General features: G+C 48.7%; 1 protein-coding gene across 4 annotated transcripts in view; it reads left to right on the top strand.

The window, feature by feature from the left end:
• The window catches only part of COL27A1 (collagen type XXVII alpha 1 chain), a 142737-nt gene that overhangs the window by 120103 nt on the left and 7590 nt on the right, over positions 1–15044 (top strand). For 3 of the 4 annotated variants that reach the window (XM_064394051.1, XM_064394050.1, XM_064394052.1), the window contains 11 exons: positions 46–153; positions 1537–1590; positions 1886–1939; positions 6275–6331; positions 6485–6538; positions 7452–7505; positions 8852–8905; positions 10433–10486; positions 10562–10669; positions 11020–11127; positions 13652–13759. In XM_064394051.1, the coding sequence (XP_064250121.1) occupies positions 46–153; positions 1537–1590; positions 1886–1939; positions 6275–6331; positions 6485–6538; positions 7452–7505; positions 8852–8905; positions 10433–10486; positions 10562–10669; positions 11020–11127; positions 13652–13759 (813 nt within the window). Of the gene's footprint in view, positions 1–45; positions 154–1536; positions 1591–1885; positions 1940–6274; positions 6332–6484; positions 6539–7451; positions 7506–8851; positions 8906–10432; positions 10487–10561; positions 10670–11019; positions 11128–13651; positions 13815–15044 lie in introns of all 4 variants that reach the window. The other variant, XR_010349156.1, reaches the window with a different exon arrangement.

Genomic DNA, 15044 nt, shown 5'->3' on the forward strand with positions numbered 1-15044 from the left:
GAAGGAGTTTTGTCCCACACTGATGTCAGTGCCTTTGCTCTGCAGGGCAGCAAGGGCTACCAGGGGCAGCTCGGCGAGATGGGATCCCCAGGGAAGCAGGGGCCGAAGGGGAACCAAGGCCCTAAAGGATCCCGAGGTACCCTGGGACCGATGGTGAGAAGAGCTCTGCAAACGGCTGAACACAACTCAGAGAACCTGGCTGCCAGGGGTGGGCACGGGCCTGACTGGAGCAGAGAGCCCAGCAGAGGCTTCAGGGCACTGAAAAATGCTGTTAGATGGCTTTAATTGGCCAAAAACATCTTAACCCTTGTCCCAAGCAGCACAGGAGAGAGTCCACGGGGTGGTTGGGTTGGTGCCCCGTGAGCCCAGCTCACGTTGCATTGAGGCAGCTCTTCACAACTCCCCAGATAGGCTGAAATTGCTGAAATATTGGGGATTTTTCCTCAGCTGAGTGATCTGATAAGCTATTTTTTGCTAAGATCTTCCCCTCTGAGACTGCACACTCATGGCAAGAGCTGCTTCCAAGTCAAGCTGTGTAGTTATAAGGAACTCTGCCTTGGATTTCTGCCCTGTTTCTACACCCACTCTTGATCTACTTATCTAAAACACTTGGAGCAAGAAGAAATATAGCATGGGAAAGGGTTTGAACTGGGTACAGAAGGTGAGGCTTCCAGAGAGAACAGCCATAGTATGGCAGACAAGGGAGAAATTTAATTTGCTTTAGGCACAAGAGATAAATGCATCAGGACAGCAGTGGTGTGTAAAAGTGCCTCTCACGCATTGCAGGCTGGTTAGGAAACTTCTTGCACTCTATTTGATAGAACTTAGTGCAAAATCAGGAATTATTTATGAACTAGGAATAGTGGTGATACTTCAGAACAGTAGCAAATGAGTGATGGAGTGGTGGTTTTGCTGATAGTGTTTTCCTGCACTAAAAATTGTGGCCTCACCACATATCCTCCCTTAACAGTCTTTGGCAAAGCCTCCATGGGTTATTTCACAAGGAAGCAAAGCAATATCTGAGCAACAGTCTATTGGAGAGGACATGTCTTTGTCTTGTGGAAAGGGCTTTGTTCCATGCTAAATGGGATTATATGGAAATGTTGTGACTCACTTTAATCTGATGATCTGATTTAAACCCCTTTGTTCACTCTGCTAAGGGTGTGATTCTGGTCTGTGGAAATCTGCTGGACTTCCTAGCACAACACTAATTTGGATATAGAGATGTTCAGGGGGGCAGAGGAACAGCACAGAAATGCAGCCATTTCTGATAGCAAATCTGAGTGAGGTGGGGAATCCATTGCTGCAGGCAGGCAAAGGCATGGAATGGCCTCCTGGCACACCCCTCTCCATGTGTAAGAGGTTAAAGCCAAGGAAAAGCCACCAGGTGGCTGCAGCAGAGCTCAGTGGTGGCCAGGAGAAGGACTGGCCACGCTCCCATGTGTGCAGAGCTTTGCTTTGCACAGCCCAGAGCCTCCTCCTCTCGTGCTAACACCGTGGGCTGCTCTCTCAGTCCCTCTGTCTTTGCCTCTCCAGGGAGCTCCAGGAAGGATGGGTGCTCAAGGGGACCCAGGCTTAAAGGGTTACCAGGTAAGGGTTTTATTTTCACCTCCCAGCTTTTATCTGTTCTTAAACACAACAAAACTGCCACTCCAGGATGCACATTGTTCTTAAACCATGATTTATTTCTGACCTCGAGTTTGGTTCTCTGTCAAGTCTCCATTTGCACCTCCTGCATTTGGTTCCACTCTGCCTGTGTGACCCACGTGTCCCTCCAAAGCTGGCATGCACCACCCAGGGCTCGTGAGCTCTGGCAGGGAAGCAGGGAGCACTTTCAGTCCCACAGCTCTTTCCTGCCTCCTCACGTGCTGTCTGCTCTCCACAGGGACATGCAGGACCACCAGGGCCGATTGGACCACCAGGGCCAAAGGGGGAAAAGGTAAGCTCATGGGGTTTGGCCATCTCATTTCCCCTGAATGAGACAATTGTCCCAGTGCTGTAACTCCCGTGCATCTGCACTCTCCTCACCCTGTGAGGAGCCACTCAAAGCACATATCACCTCAAAGCTACAGCCTTGCCTCTGCCAGGGAGTGCCAGGACACCCATGCCACCAGCACGTGCTCCCCAGACACCACGTGCCCTGTGCCAGAGGCTGAGCCAGCCAGCATGAGCCCTGAGGATGTGCTTTTGCTGCATCCACAGGAATTCAGCTCAATCCCCAAGCCAAAAGGAGTCAGACTCATGGCTTTCTGTGATCAGGTCACAGTAACTCCCTGCACAAGAGCAGATCTTCAGCTGCTGGCGTTTCTCCTCTCCATGGCCCTTGCTCCATGTTCCTTGTGCCCCACCTTTCGACAGCCCCCTGGCTGCAGCTGCCCTGACTCAGAGCCCTCGTTCCAGGGTGGCTTTCCCCGGGAGTTTTCCCCCTTTTGCTGAGTCAGCAGAGCCATAACCAGTTCAGGCTGGAGCAGTGACTCATGCTTTAGTGGTTTCCTGTCGGCTCCAGGGCTGCTTGGCTCTCCCAGGGCTGATGGTGTCCTTCACATGCCTTCTGCAGCCATGCTCCCTCCCTCCTGACATCTCTCTGCAGAAGGCTCTGGGCAGAGCTCCTTGTGGCCTTCCAGGGCTTAAAGGGGGCTGTCTGAAAGAGGGGAGTACTTCCTACAATGGACAGGGGGGAATGCTTTTAAAACAAAAGTGTCAAGATTTTGGTTAGATGTCAGGAAATTCTCTGCTCAGAGGGTGGTAAAGCACTGGCACAGGTCTGGGGTGCCCTGTCCCTGGAAGTGTCCAAGGACAGGCTGGATGGGGCTTGGAGCACCCTGGTCTGGTGGAAGGTGTCCCTGCCCATGGCAAGGAGTGGAACAAGATGGGTTTTAAGTTCCCTTCCAACCCAAACCATTCTGTGATTCTCCCTTGGTGTGGGAAGGGAAGTGATGGTGATGGGGACTGGTCAGTCCTGAGGTCTCCAGGAAGAGGAGAGATGCATGAACTCTTTCTGCTCATTTTCTGCTCCCCATCACCAAGAGAGCATTCAGCTCTGCCTCTGCACACAGGTGGGAGGGCAGCTGTAGTGCAGGCAGGAACTTCATCCCTTATAAAATGAGTTTATAAGGACTTGCCCTTGCTGGGGCTTTGAATGGATCCCTTCAGGCTCCTGGTGCCAGGATCCTGTTCACACCATGCTCTGCCTGGAGATTCCCTGTGCACCCAGGAGTCACTGGGTCAGGGCAAACTGTTGTGGCCCACTAAGACATTCACACACCTCAGAATTGTTCCTTTGGGGGTGAACAATGGCCATTGTGCTTTCTCTCCCATTTCCTGCTGCTGAAACACATCATGGAGCAACAGCTGCTGATGTTCCTGCTGCTCCCTATCTCCATTGCTGCCTTGCTAAACTTCCTGGCAAGTGTTAGACAAGCACAACCAGCCCAGGATGATGTGAGAGCTCATGACCAGGCACATTGTGAGCTCAGAACTGCCCCAGAGGTTCCTTACAATTCCACTGTCGAATCTTGAGCATCCTGGCAAAAAGTTGTGAGTCATGACTAGCAAAAGCAAGGTCAGCCATTGGCCCTGCAGCCACTGAGATGTGCACATCTCTACGTCTATTGCTTTAATTGCAGCTGTAGTTTTATTTGAAAACATTTAAAGTTGCCATCTGGAAAACTCCTGTAATTTCAGTAGCAAATGATCCCCAAATTATTCATCTGAAGTGCTCAGTGGAGCACTTTGCCCTTCATCAACAAGATGTTGCTCTGCAAAAGGACATTAGAAAAGCACTCCCCAAGTGGATCTGGTGTCAAAAGAGCACAGCAGTGTTATGATAAATTAATTCTACATGCAAGTATCCAAGCTGAAGCCTGATGAAGCCGCCAAAGCATCAATGCACCCCGCTAAGAGCAGTCAGCTCTGTTAATGACCACTGACAGCTGGATCTCCTCTCATGTTCTCCTGGAAGGCCAGTGGGTCTGCTGACACCTTGCTGGGGAGCAGAAGGAGAAGATGCTGAACCAGGAGAGCACAAAATCATGTACTGAGCCTCCAGCACCCCCTCCTGCAGCACCCAGGTGCTCCACAAAATCTTGCATCTAACTTTTCCCATCCACCCTCCCTCATCTCCTAAGAGTTGCCTGAATCCCAGCCTGAAGACAGACAGATTCATTCCCTCCAGACATCTGTAACCTCTCACAAGAGTGTGAACACAAAAATGGAAGCCTGAAAGTGAGAAATAAAGAGAAAATGGAAATGTGACCATGAGCACTCTGTGAGCTTTAAGTGACATGGTGAATGGAGCTGTGCTGAAGGAGGAGGATGTAATGGTGGGGAAGGTCTCCCCTTTTTCAAAGAAAGCAGTTTGGTGTGAGGCACTGCTGTGGAATCCTGCTCCCTTGTGCCATCCCAGCCAGCCACTCCACCACATTTCATACATTTGCAGCTCCTCAAAGAGGCCTTGCTCAGAGCAGACGCCTGCTCTTGGCAGCTGCTTAAAGCAGTCCAGATGGGATCCTTTTAAAAATTACAAACTGGTGTATCTCACTTTGGGACAGGAGCCAACAACAACAAGCCTTCCCTTCTTCTCCATGCATTTTCCATTTGTATCCTAACATGTTTACTTCGCTGCCCTTTACTCTAACTTTTTTCACTGCAACTTTCTGAAGAATTAGCACAGACCTTTCATCTCTCTCTCAAGCAGCTGAGGCACCAGGAAGCTCTGGAGGAGCTCAGTTTCACAGTCCTGGAGCTGACCAGGCTGCAGGATTTTCTCAGGCAGGAGAGAGAACAAGGTGGGGATCAGCCTCAAGGGGAAACAAAGCCACAGTGAGGAGAAAATCTTGATGCTCTTCAAGGGTCCCCAGAATTAGGAGCTTTCTCTGAGTTCATCACACTCATCTCAGGTCCCAAATGGCAAAGGTGTGCACACCCTGCTTGGGAAGAAGCAATCAGTGCCAAGACTTCTGCATAGTAACACACTGGGATGGTTTTTTTCCCTGAGAGTTGAGAAATGGTGGCTTTTTTCCCTTCTAGGCAACATTCCTTAGATAGTGGCTAGAAGGCAAACCAGTTGCCAGGTATTTTGCTGCTGGCTTCCAGCAGCAAGTTCAGTAGCACTGGAAACTGTTGGCAGAGCCTGTGAGGGTTTGCTTCCCCTCCTCTCCTCTCTGCCACCCAAGTTTCTCTCAGAGGCAGGCAGGCTCACCAAGAAATTTCCCAAGTGTCCTTACTATCAGCAGCTGCAACCCCAACAGGAGAGCAGCCCAGAGAGAAGGTCAAAGAGAATTGTAAATACACCAGAAAGGGCTGGTGCAACCACTGAGAATTACACAAGTCTGCGAAAAACTTGGCTCTGCAATCTGTGGAGATTTGGATGGTCAAAGTTTCTTGGAGCACCCAAGCACCTCCACTACAGCAGCTCCACTGTGCCAGAACCCCCCACACTGCACCAAAGAGCTCTGAGACATGTTCATCCTAAGGAGCCAAAGTGCCAGAGACTGCTATGGAGCAGTCAAAAACTGGAGGAGCTGGAATGTTGCATTCTTCCATGGGGAGCTGAGAAACAGCCATCTCTGAGCTGGGCTCCAGAGAAAACAGGACATCGTGACCCTGAGTGACTTTAACAACAGAATTTAAAAGGATAGTGGCTCTGTTAAGTCTTAAGGGATCTCTCTGTGGATGTTTTGGAGAGACCTCAGTCATAAATAAGCCGGGTGATGTTATCTACCAGCCAAGCCACGAGCTCTGAGCTCGTGCTGCAGAGCATCCCAGCGAGCAGGGCGTGTGTAAGAGGCTGTCTCACCTGGCTGGTTGTAAAACAAGCCCACAATGGTGGCACACAACCAAGGAGCCCATCCAGACCACCCCTGCTCCCACGACAGCCCAGACAGCACTCAACGAGGGCGGGGAAATGCTTGATTAAAGAGTTTGGTTGAACTGTCAGCAATAAAATTCAGAGGCAGAGAGCTATTTCCCATGTTGGCGTAATTACATCCTGCTTGCTCCGTTTTAGGAGTTGTTGAAAATAACCCTTTGCACCTGGTTACTTAAGGAGGAGAGTTAGACCAGAGAAAAACAGCCACCAGAAATCAGGAAAGCAATGTGAAGAGTCAGTGAAACAAACAACACAAAAAATTGTTTAGTCTTTCTTTGGAGGAAAAGGGAGTAAATTCAACAGAGGCTCTGACTTCCCATGATATGGAAGGGCTGGATTGGGTCTGTGCAGACACATCTGCTCTAAAATGTGCTGTTTATATTAATACTAACATTTTACTCACAGGGACAGCAAGGTGATGACGGGAAGATGGAAGGCCCACAGGGACCACCTGGAGACAGAGTAAGATGTTAAATCCCTTCTCTAATCAATCCTGGAGTGATTTTGGGGGTGGATTAATTGGGCTGCTGCCTTACTTGTAGAACATGCACAAGCCACTGAGATATTGCAGATGACAGTTTACATCCACCTCAAGTCTCTGTTGTGCTCTTGTAGGGCCCCGTTGGTGACAGAGGTGACCGAGGGGAGCCTGGAGACACTGGTTATCCTGTGAGTCTTATTCCAAATGCATGATTGAAAAATGTTTGTCTTGTGGAAGTGCTCCCAACCCACACCAGCCCACAGAACTGCAGTCCCAGTTCATAACCTGCTGTTGTCCCTGGTCAGCTGCTGCGCATGCTGTGATCCAAACAAGGAACAATTCAGTTGTCTTTACCTAAAGCAGTAAAAACATTGCTGAAGGCAAGGTCAGTACCTCATCCTGCCCTGCACCTCCTGAGTGCTAAAAGAATGAGCAGGACCATTTGAGCACAGGTCTCTGTGATTGTCAAGGAGACTTCCTAGACAAGATGTGTGCATGACAGTCCATGTCAGTGCTGGACAAATTTCAATATTGATGTGCCCATTGCTGTAGATTCTTCCATGGGAAGATCTGTAAACTTTAGGATTTGGAGACTTCCAAAATCTTTGCAAGATTTCTCTCAAAAGCAAAACCAGAGCTATGAAATATCCTGCTGTGCTCCTTATTCCCTCTTTGCAGGACATGTTCAGCTGACTGGGGCTGATCTGCAAAGGCTCCATGAATTCAGTCTTACCTCCACTCAAAATCACCTGGTCAGAGCGACTCATTTTAGTAATTTACAGAAGGTTTTGAATTCATCAGTGGCAGTGCTGCTGCCTTATTTTCTAGGACAGCTGTCTCCCACTGTTCACTTCCACTAGTGCTGTGTGTATTTTGGGATGCATTAGAACACCTTCTTTGCTGCTCAGCTGGTGCTGAGCAGTTCCTCTTTCCAGAGCATATCCACAGGATTTGGGCACTTCCCACAACTTCACCATTTCTGTATCAGCAGAATGCAGACACATGTGTCTTCTTCTGCTCCTTAAATCACATTGCATTCATTTTTCTTTCTCATTGCCACAAAAGAACAAAGGCATGTTCCCTCTCTGTTTTTTATTTAAGGGTCAGGAAGGGCTTGATGGAGAAAGAGGAAAACCTGGGCAGCAAGGCTTACCGGTAAGAGATGCTGCTTTATGGTGAGGTACCCAATGCCCCAGGCACAGGAAAAACAGGGAGCTGGGAAGGGCTGCAGTGGGACTGTGTGGTGAGCTGTGAAACGTGGCCATTTCCATCAGCCAGGCCTATGGAATGGGGGTTTTGAACCACACTTGAGGCTAATAAATGGGTGACAAAACAGGGAGCACTCCCAGTGCCTGTTTCCAAAACCATCCTCACTGAATGGTCCATGAGGGATGAGATGACAGTGGGAGATGGCAATGGCAGTGGAAGGGTCTGCTTGGAATGATCCATTTGATGTGCTGCTGGTCCAGTGTGAGGTGAGACCATGTTATTCTACTTGTAAGTTATTTCCTCTCAAACTACTGAAGGACTTTGTGAAAGACTATATTAAATCCAAACTCAAGGGAAGGACTTTTTATTCCCTTGTTATATACAGTAGCATCTGATCTTTATATGTGACTATTGCAACTGTGAGTGCAGCAGCACATTAAATGTAGTTTGTATTGGGAAATAAAGTTGAATCAATTCCCACTCTTTGTAAGGATGCTGGAAAGAACAACAGATTCTATTTTGGGTTTAAAATGGTAGTTCTCTGTTATATGTTCCAGAAATGAGTAGAGCTGCTGCATTCCTCGGTGGATGCAGTTTATTTGGGGGTTGGTGGCCCCTCAGATGGAAGCAGGAACTTTGGATTGCCTTTAGTAAAGATCCATTAGAAACATGGCTCAAAAACAAGCTGAAAAAGGAGAGCTCTACAGGGAGTCCTTCCTTACCATTTATTTAGTGTTAGTCCAGAAATTGCCACTGAGACAAATACCAAAAAACCCAACCTGGCTGGCCAGGAGAAAAGACTGAGATGGGTGTGATGGGGAAGAGAGCAGTGAAATACCCTCTCTGCTTTACTCCACAGGCATTTTCTAACACCTGGCCCCCAGGTGAAACCAAGGCAAGGGCTGCAGAGCTCAGGAGGGAGGTGGCACCAGCAGTCACTGTGTAACCTGCTTGTTGTGCACAGTTTCTGCACACAGGCTCCTTCCTGCCCACCTCCCAGCTCTGCTCCCCAGGCACCATCTGGAATGTGGTGAATGATTTCCACAAATGCAGGCACCACCCAAGCGAGGGGCAGAGTTGCTTCTCCTCCAGCTGACACCCTGTTAAATGCTCTCTGGAGACAGCTCCTTGCTCCTTTTTCCCCAGGGGCCTTTCTGAGTGCAGGCAGTTTCCCTGAATTGGTTCCATACAGTCAGTGCTCTTAGGGCACAAAAAATGCTGTTCTTTGTACTTCATGCAAGATACTGCCAGAAGAGAATTTTAAGCAGATTTTTCTTGTTTATGTTTTGTAGGGAGATCCTGGATCACCAGGCAAGCCAGGAGCAAAGGGATCCAAAGGTGATGTGGTAGGTTTCAGCAGGGTGGATTTACAGTGTCCCAAATTTAAAGAAAATCTCTGATTAAGAGGACTCTCATGGTTTTGCCCAGCATGTGGGATTTTTGCCTATGGTCTGTGCCTTGAAAGGCTGTGGAGCTCCTTGTGAGAGGGCTGTAAACATTTGGGTGTCCAAGCCCAGTGGTTTGTTGGCTTTGTGGAGCTGGAGAAGATCAAGATCAATTGCAGCTCCAGCATGATGGGAGACTCCTGGGCAGGTCTTTAGTCCCTGCCATGGGCTGTGTCTCTTTCCCATGCCCTGTTTGTGCTGTCTTCAGCCACAGCTGGCTCCTCCATCCCCAAGGAGGGCTGGAGGAGTCTGTCCCTTTCACTTGAACCATAAACTTTTCTGGCTTGAAACCTTCTGGGTTTGGAGCCCATTTATCCATGGAGTTGTTTCGTGGAACAATCCCTCTAACTTCTTGTCCTTATTGAGCAAGAAAACCCAGGTACTCATGGGTCCTTCAGGGTTCATTGGGGCACCTCACACCTACTCCTACCTCCACATCTGGCTGTTATGACAGCTTGCTAATTATTCTCACAGACCAGGGACTTTATTTGCTAAAACATAAGTATGTGACCTCAATACTCAGCAAATTCCTGCTCTCTCTTGGCAGATGTCAGGGTTTTTAATCTGACCCTGCTGGGGGTAATGCCAGAAGATAGTTTTAGGTGTTCTTGGCAAGAAATGTACCAGGTGATAAGACAAATAAATTCTGCCAATGGATGGACAATCTGGAACTGCCTTTGGGTCTAATGAATAGCAGGGGAAGCACCCCCAGGAATATTTATTTTATGTAGCTGGCCAGCCTGGTCCTCTGCAGATGGAGAAACAATGCACAGAAAATGAGTTCTTCAATTTAAAAGTGCTTTAGTACATGACCTCGCTAGGAGAGCCCTAGTGAAGGTGATGAGGCTGAGTTTTCCATGCATTCTGCACAAATTAATCCTTTTTTACAGCTAATAAACCTCAGGAGTATTTATTTTCTGCCTTTATTCACAAAGCAGCATTGCAAATTTCAGACAGAAGACACCCTTTTTCATTTCCATTAGCTTTCCAAAACAGAGTTACTTTTCAGAGAGGAGCCCCCCTGAACCCCTCAGAGGATTCTCTGGGTCCTGGGTTTGCTGTCCATGAACTGGAGGAGGACTCAGGTTTTCAGCATCTTGTTCTAATGTTTGCCAGTGTACCAAACCCTCCCGCGAGTTCATCCTGCTTTTTTTGTCCTCATCTGCTCTGTGTTAGGAAAAATGCAGGTCCTTGCCTTCCAGCTATTTATTCCTGCCCTAGAACTCTCAAGACATACGAAGAATCACTTGTAATAAAACCAAATAGCAGTTCATTGCCCAGCACTGGAGCAACTGACTTTATAAATGTCCCTTTTATAAATACTCTTTCCAATCATTATCCAAAAGCACACCCTGAAGTCACAGTCCCAAGTGGAGCTGTGCTAGAACTGCTGCAATTTTAGATGTCTCTCTTTTTGTTTACTTGCAGGGTCAAAAAGGAAAGCAAGGAGCACAGGGCAGTGCAGGGAGCAGGGGCTCACCGGTAGGTGAAAATTCAGTTTTCTGCCCCAGGAAATGCTGTCTGGGAGCTCCTTCTCTAACACCTTTGTGATTTTAGGGCATCCTTGGGCTACCAGGCCCTCGAGGAGTGGTGGGAAGGCAGGGGCAAGAGGGTGCCCCTGGAGTGGACGGAGTGCCCGGGAAGGACGGCGTGCCTGGGATGCTGGTAAGCTTCAACTGCTGCCTTGTGGCATGGACAGCAAGCACAGCCTTGGAGCTGCAAAACTGTAAGGTAGCACAGGACAAATTATGTGATCCAGCTGTGGATATTCCAGTTTACATGTACCCAGGGCAGATCTCCACATATCACCTGCCCACAGAGCAGCAGGGGCCTTTGCATGACCAGATCTGTGAATAAAGTGGGGTTTGTAGCCTGACAGACACTCATGTGCACACAACCTGTCCACATCTGTAAACCTGTCCCCCTCCTGCTGAGGGCAGAATCCCACCACTCCCCTGTCCCTCCAGAAGGGGAAAGGGTTTTGTTTCATAACCTCCTGTGTGTTTCTTTCCTAGGGAGAGCAGGGAGATGATGGGGAAGAAGGCGTGACCGGGATGGCAGGCAAGAGAGGGAACCCCGGCGTGCCAGGACTCCCAGGGGCCCAGGGACCACCAGGATTCAAGGTGGGTTTCTGGCTCCCCGAGATGCTGCTGTGAGCGATCCAGTCTGTGAGCCTGATGCCTGTGAGCTTGAGCTCTCCAAGGTCTAATACACTCTCAGCTCCTGCTGCCATCTTTCACTTAGCTACAGGTTCTGTAGATCTTTCTTCTCATCCATCCATCCATCATCCATCCATCCATCCATCCATCCATCCATCCATCCATCCATCCATCCATCCATCCATCATCCATCCATCCATCCATCATCCATCCATCATCCATCATCCATCCATCCACCAATCCATCCACCAATCCATCAATCATCCATCCATCCATCCATCCATCCATCCATCCATCCATCATCCATCCATCCATCCATCCATCATCCATCCACCATTCATCCATCATCCATCCATCATCCATCCATCATCCATCCATCCATCCATCCATCCATCCATCCATCATCCATCCATCCATCCATCATCCATCCACCATCCATCCATCCATCATCCATCCATCATCCATCCATCATCCATCCATCCATCCATCCATCCATCCATCCATCCATCCATCCATCATCCATCCATCCATCCATCATCCATCCATCATCCATCATCCATCCATCCACCAATCCATCCACCAATCCATCAATCATCCATCCATCCATCCATCCATCCATCCATCCATCCATCATCCATCCATCCATCCATCCATCATCCATCCACCATTCATCCATCATCCATCCATCATCCATCCATCATCCATCCATCCATCCATCCATCCATCCATCCATCATCCATCCATCCATCCATCATCCATCCACCATCCATCCATCCATCATCCATCCATCATCCATCCATCATCCATCCATCCATCCATCCATCCATCCATCCATCCATCCATCCATCATCCATCCACCATCCATCCATCATCCATCCATCCATCCATCCATCCATCCATCCATCATCCATCCACCATCCATCCATCATCCATCCATCCATCCATCCATCCATCCATCCATCCATCCATCCATCCATCCATCCATCATCCATCCATCATCCATCATCCATCCATCCACCAATCCATCCACCAATCCATCAATCATCCATCCATCCATCCATCCATCCATCCATCCATCATCCATCATCCATCCATCCATCATCCATCCACCATCCATCCATCCATCCATCATCCATCCATCCATCCATCATCCATCCATCCATCCATCCATCCATCCATCCATCCATCATCCATCCACCATCCATCCATCCATCCATCCATCCATCCATCCATCCATCCATCCTACACAGCATCTGGATGTCCCAGAGACCCTTCCTCCCTTACCAAAGCTCAGGAGCCTGCAGACACACATATTCACACTACAAACACTTGAGTCTTTCATCATGAGAAACCTGGCTAGAAAAAACATGGAGAAGTTGCAGAGGAACTGCTACAGCCAGCTGTAGGATGTCCAGAATGGACAACTCCCTGGGAGATTCAGGTGTTCTACTGCTCTGCAAGACCTGAGCTGCTGGAGGGAAATTTGTGCTGCTTGGTTTTTAGCATATTTACTGGTTAGAACGACTGGAGCCAGTATGGGCTTGGACATCACTCTGGGTGGGAGCAGGGACAAGTTGCTTTTGTGATCTTGGGGTTTCTTCCTGGTCCTTGCCCTGATCCAGGCTCACCACAGGATCTAAAGTGGACCCACAGCAATTCAGTCGTTTGTAGAAAGACTCTGTAAATAGGAAGATTCTGTAAATAGGAAGACTCCAGCTGGGTTTGGAGAGGCTCTGGGATCTGATTTAAATTAGGGCTCCATAGCACATCGCCCTTGATCTGTCACTTGCTGCCCTCCAGCTGCCTTGGGCAGTACAACAGGAGGTGACTGAGACTCCGTGTCCTTGTCACACGCTCACACCCTGCCTCCAGGGGATTTTTTGCCCCTTTTCGGCTGTTCCACCATCCTGGGCTCTCCCTGCCTTTGCTCCTCTCTCCCAGTCTGCCCCAGACTGAGTAGCTGGAGCTTGTGCTGCTCCTGGCACTCGGCAAGGGGGAGAGGTTGGGAGCAAAGTTGGTGCTGGGGGCAGAAGGGCCTCCCTGGATTGAAGTTGTAGGGTTAACACAGGGAAAATGTTGGCTTTGCAGCCTCTGGATTGAAGTCCTGCTCTTGGCATGCCTTCAGCATTTTCCATTAATTAATCATCAATTGCCAGCCTGCTGGGGGAAGAGATTATGGGAAACTGCAGGGCAGACAGAGAACAGAGGAGTGCAAAGAGAAGACATTTGCTCCCCTTTCTCTCCCTACCCCCATGCAGGTGGGACAGCTCTGCTGAGGCTCCTGCTCTGGGGCAGCCAGGAGGGAGCACAGCCATGCCCACCTTGGTCTCACCCTGTGCATCCTGAACAACCTGCCCTGGCAGACCTGGGGCATGCCCTGATCCCAACATTCCTTATCCCAACGAGCCATCTTTGCCACTCTTCCATCTCTGGCTACTGCAGCTGGGTGCTGTTACCTTTGGAATTACCTGGATTCTGTTCTTTTCAGGGTGAAAGAGGATTGCCTGGACAGACTGGCCCAGCAGGGAAGCGAGGATCAGCAGGAGGAACAGGCCTTCCAGGGAGCCCTGGTGACCCAGGAGCCAAAGGACAGCGGGTTAGTGGTGGTGGAGCTGAGCAGAGCTGACTCCAGGCTTCTCCTGCAGGAGAGGGTGCGGATCCAGGCTTGGACAGCAGGGTGATCCCGGGAGGGGCTGCACAGGGCATCCAGCCTGAGCATCATTCTAGGAAAGGGATTAGGACTGAAATGAAACAAGGCACAGAATGAACCCAAACTACCTCGACTAAAATGCACTTGTTTGGCTGTTCTATTGCTAACAGTTTTCCAGCTGGAAGGCAGTGACCAACACCACCATTTATCATTTTGTCATTGGTCATAGATCAACCTCACAGATTATTTTGTCTCTGTGACACAAGTGACACATTCCTTTGCCCCACATTGTCACTGCCTGATTTGCTGCAGGACCAGTGACCATGTCCCTCTGGCTGAGATGACTCCATGACATTTAAACCCTTCTGAATTTCCATGTGCTTTTGCCTGAAATTCCTCTAGAAAGAAGGCTTGGTTGATTCCCCAATTGCAGGAAAGACCTTAGTCCCCTGTTAGTAGCAATTTTCCTTTCCAGGACCCAGAAATGGGCAGTTAAATCAGTTTGTATCCTTGGGAAATTTCTTGCACTCTACCAAGTCCAACCAAGCCCTTTCTTGCCAAGCAGTTTCTCACTCTCATGGTCTTTTTCAAGGGAAAACTTCCTAACAGTGAGGTTTCTAGGCTGATTCATGGCTGGAACAGCTGTGCAATGAAGGGGGTGGAAGTCCCATCACTTGAGTTATTCACAATTAAGTGAACAAACCATTATATTACACCCCAAAAAGCACTCAGGATGGGTGACACAGTCCTGACAAAAGGCCAAAGAAGCCTTATCTGTCTCTGATGTTCCTAACACTGGAGAAGAATCATCTGGTAAAGGCTTCTGACCCCTTTCTTTTTTTTAAACATTGAATCATCTTGAATTTTGACATCTGAGAAGCCAAAAAATATCAAAGGATGACCATCTCCAACATGGTGAAGGGAGGATGTTTACATAAGGACATGCTACCCAGGGTGGGTTTTTTATTCTCAGAGTACATGCTATGTGCTGATTCAAGCTTGATGGTCTTTCAACTATTTTATTATTATTTTTCTTACAAAATTGAGGGGGAATCCCCGCAGAGTTGAATAGGAAAAGAATTAGGGATATGCATGGTTTTCCTGGGCTTGAGTGGGAGGTTATATTGCAGGAACATGCACTTTTTTAACAGCTTGAATGAGCATGGTTTAAAATTACAGTTTGAATTAGTAGGTCAGTCCAGTTTGTATTATAAATAAAAGAGGAGCTCGT

The sequence above is a fragment of the Passer domesticus genome, chromosome 18, assembly GCF_036417665.1.
Source record: "Passer domesticus isolate bPasDom1 chromosome 18, bPasDom1.hap1, whole genome shotgun sequence".
NCBI lineage: Eukaryota > Metazoa > Chordata > Aves > Passeriformes > Passeridae > Passer > Passer domesticus.